Source organism: Diaphorina citri, unplaced genomic scaffold, assembly GCF_000475195.1.
Source record: "Diaphorina citri unplaced genomic scaffold, Diaci psyllid genome assembly version 1.1 scaffold5943, whole genome shotgun sequence".
NCBI lineage: Eukaryota > Metazoa > Arthropoda > Insecta > Hemiptera > Psyllidae > Diaphorina > Diaphorina citri.
In genome coordinates, this window is record NW_007383319.1 from 1 (window position 1) to 5,825 (window position 5,825).

The 5,825-nt window shown below is 38.6% G+C and overlaps 1 protein-coding gene across 3 annotated transcripts; it reads right to left on the bottom strand.

Moving 5' to 3' along the window:
* Positions 1-3,400: 3,400 nt before the first annotated feature.
* LOC103521792 (short-chain specific acyl-CoA dehydrogenase, mitochondrial-like) lies at positions 3,401-5,825 on the bottom strand. Of its 3 annotated transcripts, none has more exons than XM_026832310.1 (3): positions 5,758-5,825; positions 4,578-4,788; positions 3,401-3,805 (listed from the first exon to the last, which is right to left on the bottom strand). In XM_026832310.1, the coding sequence occupies exons 2-3, from the start codon at positions 4,639-4,641 to the stop codon at positions 3,549-3,551; spliced, it is 321 nt and encodes a 106-aa protein (XP_026688111.1). In that variant the 5' UTR covers positions 4,642-4,788; positions 5,758-5,825; the 3' UTR covers positions 3,401-3,548. The 3 variants fall into 3 exon arrangements, with proteins under 3 accessions (XP_026688111.1, XP_026688110.1, XP_008485119.1); XM_026832309.1 differs by lacking the exon at positions 5,758-5,825 and adding an exon at positions 4,894-4,956; XM_008486897.3 differs by lacking the exon at positions 5,758-5,825 and having other exon boundaries at positions 4,578-4,984.

Here is a 5,825-nt window from a genome sequence, read left to right on the forward strand (position 1 = left end):
TTGCCAGTTCGATTCCCACCCGGAATGAACTTTCAACACAAATTCCTTCTCGGCACAGTTGGTTTGTTCTCGGAAGGCCTGACTTTCTCCTATCCTGTCCTCCTCTCTTCGATTTTTTCTCTAGACCCCGTAGAAAATAAATAAATACCTACCTACTTAGCCAAATAAAATAAATAAATAAATAAACAAAATAAAACTGGAAGTCGAATAAGCCGTTTTACACTGGAATACCAGGTCATTCACGCCGGTTCCTGGTATGCAGGTAGGTATATCAAATGAATCAAATGATAGATGTTGATGTGTTGTAGATAATATACCTACATGAGCATTAATTATGTGAAGAGGGATTTGGAAGTTGTTGAACATCGGATAGCGGATACAGCCCTATAAGTACTCCCTATAGTCAGTGTATAATAACTGGATACAGCCCTATAAGTACTCCCTATAGTCTATCAGTGTATACTAACTGGATTTCATCATGCGAAATGTCTATTAGAAAATATTCGATTACCAAGTAGAACATTTATATTTGACTATTTGAAATCTCATCATGATGGACATTTCATCATGCGAAATGTCTATTAGAAAATATTCGATTACCAAGTAGAACATTTATATTTGACTATTTGAAATCTCATCATGATGGAAATATGAAAAGCTCTCTCTGCCATGATGCTTGTCATTTTCCTCGAACTGTCACTCCGGGAACTATTATCAGCTAGCTACAAATACCTATAAACCTGCACAAGTTATACTCTCTCTCTCTCTCTCTCTCTCTCTCTGCTTAGTCCATTCTTTTCCTCTCTCTGTCTCTGTCATACTCACACACCTACCCATTCTCTCTCTCTCTCTATAATCCGTTTCTTACGCAATATTCTTTATTATTATTATTTTTTGTGTTCTTTTCCAGTTTTTTTTCTTTATGTTCTGTGTGTCCGTATTCTCACACTTTGGCAATAATACTAATTACAACAGGTCAGATACTATCATATGTTGAACATTATCTACATAGGTAGATAGATATAATATTTACACACATAACTGCTAACAGCTAGCAGAGCATACACATACCTACATGAAACAGTTACTCTCCTTCTCTCACAAGTTATGTTCTTAGTGTTCATACTGTTTATAGTCATCTCCACCAATAGTATAACGTTATATGTACCTACCTAGTATTACTTTTTATGAAAGTATTGCAATCGGTCCAAATTTTCAAAATCGGGAAATGGTTGGAAATATCCGTTTTGGGATCCCCTGATGCAAAAAAGTAGTTTTTGTCCCATGGTCTGTACGTATGTATGTACCACAGGTTTAAATGGGAAAAGGTTGTATACAAAATATCTCAAGACCGGTTTGTCTCATGGTCTGTACGTATACCACAGGTTTAAATGGGAAAATTGGAAAAGGTGGTATACAAAATATCTCAAGAACGGTTTGTCCTATAGCGATGAAATTTGGTATGCTATTCCGGTATGGTCCAAGGACGCGACTGTAACAATTTGGTAAAAATCGGACAGTCACTCATCCAAACGTCTTCGGTACACAAACGTAGAAGGTGTGATAGGGACTCGTCCGTAAGTTTGGCTCTTTGTTTGTTCTTCACAAACTTCATGGTGGAAAAAGCACTTATGTCAGCTGCAGATTTTATTTAGTATATTTACTGTTATTTCTCATTTTCGTTCATTTTTTAGGCGGGCCTTCGCGGGCCGCGGGTTGGACAAGCCTGACCTAGTATATTTATTATTATTATTATTATTTTGTCCGGCTGTATATTGATAGGTACAGGCCCGTAACCAGGATATTAGCGAGGGGGGTGATCCAAATCAGAAGCCAATGTTTTTCGTATATTACAACTAAAACAAGCTGGGCCCGTCCCTCCGGGAATTTTTTAGCCCGTATTTTATTCGATCGTGATTAGAGAAAATCAGTACCTATGTACCTACCTAATTTGTTTAATATTCAGTTTATTATTTTTATTCTTTTTTGATTTTAATTCCATGTAATGATTTAAAATCAAGACTAGAGCCCGTTCTCCCTTTATTCCCAATATAATGTTTAAGTCACCCATCCAATTATTGGCCTTGCTCGGCGTAGATTAACATAGATGACGCTAAAACCGGTCTTAAATTAACGACTGAAGTGTTATCTAAACGTAATGATTTAAAATCAAGACTAGAGCCCGTTCTCCCTTTATTCCCAATATAATGTTTAAGTCACCCATCCATTTATTGCGGGCGTAGCTTAACACAGGTGACGCTAAAACTGGTCTTAAATTATCGACTGAAGTGTTATCTAAAACTTTCTCGCTTTGAGTTCATAAGTCGTCGCGACAAATTTCAAGACTAGAGCTCATTTGTGTGAGAAAATGTAGAAAATGTGAAAAAAATCCACCAAAAACCAGTTTTTTTTTTTTTGCTTTATGGTTTTCTGGACAAAATTTGCACCACTGGTAAAAAGACCTTTAATTTGATATAGGTTGACTAGGTTTGGATAAGTCCTTCTATGGGGTCAGACACACAGACGACACCGAAGCGAATACAATAGCCCGTCCCTTATACCTTTTTTTCCCAAGTTCAGGCTAAAAACAAGCCTGAACTTGGGAGGCCCCTGGACCCCTCTAAATACGGCCCTGGATAGGTAGTAGGTACCTGATAGATAAGTATTTTATGTAGTTACTTATACCTCGTATAGTAGCGTACCTGGCCTTGGAACCTAACTATCAATAAATGTACCGTTAGTCCTTATACCTACGTTTTTACTTATCATTTTACATAAAGGTACTATCCAAAGGTAGTTCTATTGAGAGACATACATAGGTATTCAGCAATTTCGACAGTGTAGAATTGTAAGAATGGATAGCCATAAGGTACCTAAGTAGGTACCTTTACTCATCTTTGTACTAACTTAGATTTTCATTAAATCGAAACAATCATGTAATCACTTTATCAGTTTTACGTAGGTACCTGGTAAATATTTTTTGTAGCAATAATTTACGTGTATGACACTGATAATGTTATCAAGTTAGTTTTGAGTAAACTGAACTCTGTGGTGGAAATTTTACTGGTAATCTCCCAAACACCTTGTGCCTAATATATATGTTCCTTCTACATTCTTTTTCTTGGCCTTTTCCCGTGTATAGACGGGGTCGGCGTTTTTCGTCAGCCTCTCAATCGGTGCTAACTAGGGTGGTGTGGTGGAATTTTTACTGGTAATCTCCCAAACACCTTGTGCCTTCTACATTCTTTTTCTTGGCCTTTTCCCGTGTATAGACGGGGTCGGCGTTTTTCGTCAGCCTCTCAATCGGTGCTAACTAGGGTGATTGCTTCGGGCTGACATTTGGTTTTGTGGCTACACATTTTACGAGTGGATGCCCTTCGCTCTCAACCTTTGCTATTTCTTTAGAAAGGGAGATTCAGGCTATTATATACTCGCTGTTTAAAGTCCCGCAGCCAGACTAAGCTGGTCTACTCCCTGTTTAATGTCCCCCGGCCAGAAAGTTCCTTCTACATTAGGGGTAGAAAATGAAGTAAGTATAGGTACATAACTCACTGGGCTATCTCCTCCATCGCAACATGAAGTGCCAGAGTGTCCAGTCCTGCACCTCCATACTCCTCATCCACCAGGACCCCCATCAAACCCAAAGCTCCCAACTTTTTGATTTGGTCGGCGGGGAACAGGTGCTCTTTGTCCAACTTGGCAGCGATGGGCTTCAGCTCTTGTTGGGCGAAATCTCGACACGTTTTCTGCAGCATTTGATGAGTGTCGGGCAGGGAGGTTATTGAGAGACATCGTGTTAAGGCAGCTGAAAATAAATAAATAATAATAAAATAAAACATACCTAAATAAAAGTCGAATTGGTAGTTTTAGGTTACCTAATTCATTTTACCTACTCTGTATATCTCCCTATTTCTTGGTTCTGGTGTAGTCCAAGAATATGCTGGCATTGTATAACCTGGCCCGACTTTAATACTCAGAAACAATGGGTTATTTATTTAGGTACCTATACAATGAACACCCATAGGCATCCAGGATTTTTTTGTCGACGGGGGTCCCGAGAGTTCAAGCGGCGATGTAAAGGGGGGGGGGATGCTCCAAATTTTCGGAGCCTAGCCTACAGTGGAGGAGAAAATTTGAGCTCGAGGGGGGCCAAAATACAGCCCTACGCCCCTATACCAATAGGTATAACGTTACTTGGACTTTTTCAAGGAGTCAAAAGGTATCTACGCTCGCTTAGGAGCACATATATTAGAGGTACCTACTACATACCTACTCATTATTCATAGGTAAATAAGGGGTAGTTTGAGTTAAGAACTCTCGGAAAATTTCTCAGTTTGGGTTATGTAACTCCTGTTTCTTATCAGGGAACTACCTACAGCAGTGATTTCCAAAAACTGGGGTCCGCGGGTCCCGAGAGGGCCGTGCAGGACTTCGCAACCCCCGGGAAGATCACATAAAATTTAGTAAAGGGGCCGCGAAGAGTTTACAATGGAAAAAAAGGGGCCGTGTAGAAAAAAAAAAGTTTGGGAACCGCTGACCTACAGGGTAAGTAGGCAGAAGGTATGAAAATTTCTTACCTGGGATTAACTTTGTAGAAATTTGAAGCAGGGTTGTTGAAGTGAACATCACAGTGGAACCCATTGCATTGGAAATTATGGAGTATTTGTGCTGATATGAAGATGAGTCAATATAGTACCTACGAACAATCTTTTTAAATTACCCAAAGTAGGTAATTATGCACTATAGCCGTATATATTTAGTCACCAAAGGGAGATAGCTACGTTTTACCTAGGATAAAATTTATCAATGATTTAATCACAACTTTTTACTTTTTTTACCTGTGGACAAAATACAACCGAAAGTAGGTACGTTATTTATTTTAATAAAAATTACCTATTCCTTATTAAAAATCTTTATTTCGAAATCCCTCCGCGAACGATGCCTAATTATTGTTCATCACTAGGTTTCCTTCCAGTAACAGTGATAACGTTTTTTTACCTGTGGACAAAATACAACTGAAAGTAGGTACGTTATTTATTTTAATAAAAATTATCTATTCCTTATTAAAAAATCTTTATTTCGAAATCCCTCCGCGAACGATGCCTAATTATTGTTTAGCACTAGGTTTCCTTCCAGTAACAGTGATAACGGCTTTATCAGTGCAATCATGCTCACATAAGAAACGAACAACGTGTAGTCCAATCACTCAGTAAACATAGATGATGAGAATATTATCATAAAATAAATCATAGACATAGGTACCTAAATATGTGTGTCGGTACTCGGTCCCTATCCCTAACATCAACAAACTATACGTTATGATCAAACCTCTATGCTATGACAGACGTACCTACAGATTATAACGGGTCCCACATTTTTTTTTGTCCAACGCGCCCTTTTTCGCTCTCGCGAGTTGTACACCTATGCATAGCTAACTTTACTTTTGTGCCACTTGGCAACAGTGCATTTTGCTCTGTTTTGGTTGAGCAATGAGCATAGAGCATACCAATACCAAACCTGAAATATATCACTTGTAGTACTGTATCAAGACCTTTTTTACTTTAATTTCTCCTTTTGGAAATTTGGACTTGGTGTCTTGGTATTTTTAAGCCGCAGAGCCGACAAGTGAGAGAAGGCAAAACCATTCTTTTTCATCTAGTTCCTAGGTACTTGGTTCTAAACTCCTGTTCATACAAAAACTAGGTATCGAGACTCTGCATTGGAAGGGGCTGAAATCATCAAATCAAAGCAACTTACCATCAACTTCCCACTTGGGTCTCCAGTTTGGGCTTTGATCGCCGACAATGATTCAACAGCTATTGAAG

Excerpts from the sequence above, each read along its gene's own strand:
- LOC103521792 (XM_026832310.1), bottom strand. The coding sequence starts at position 4,641 with ATGGGTTCCACTGTGATGTTCACTTCAACAACCCTGCTTCAAATTTCT. Across the intron at positions 3,806-4,577 it reads TTCTACAAAGTTAATCCCAG|CTGCCTTAACACGATGTCTC; the intron begins GTAAGAAATTTT and ends ATTTATTTTCAG.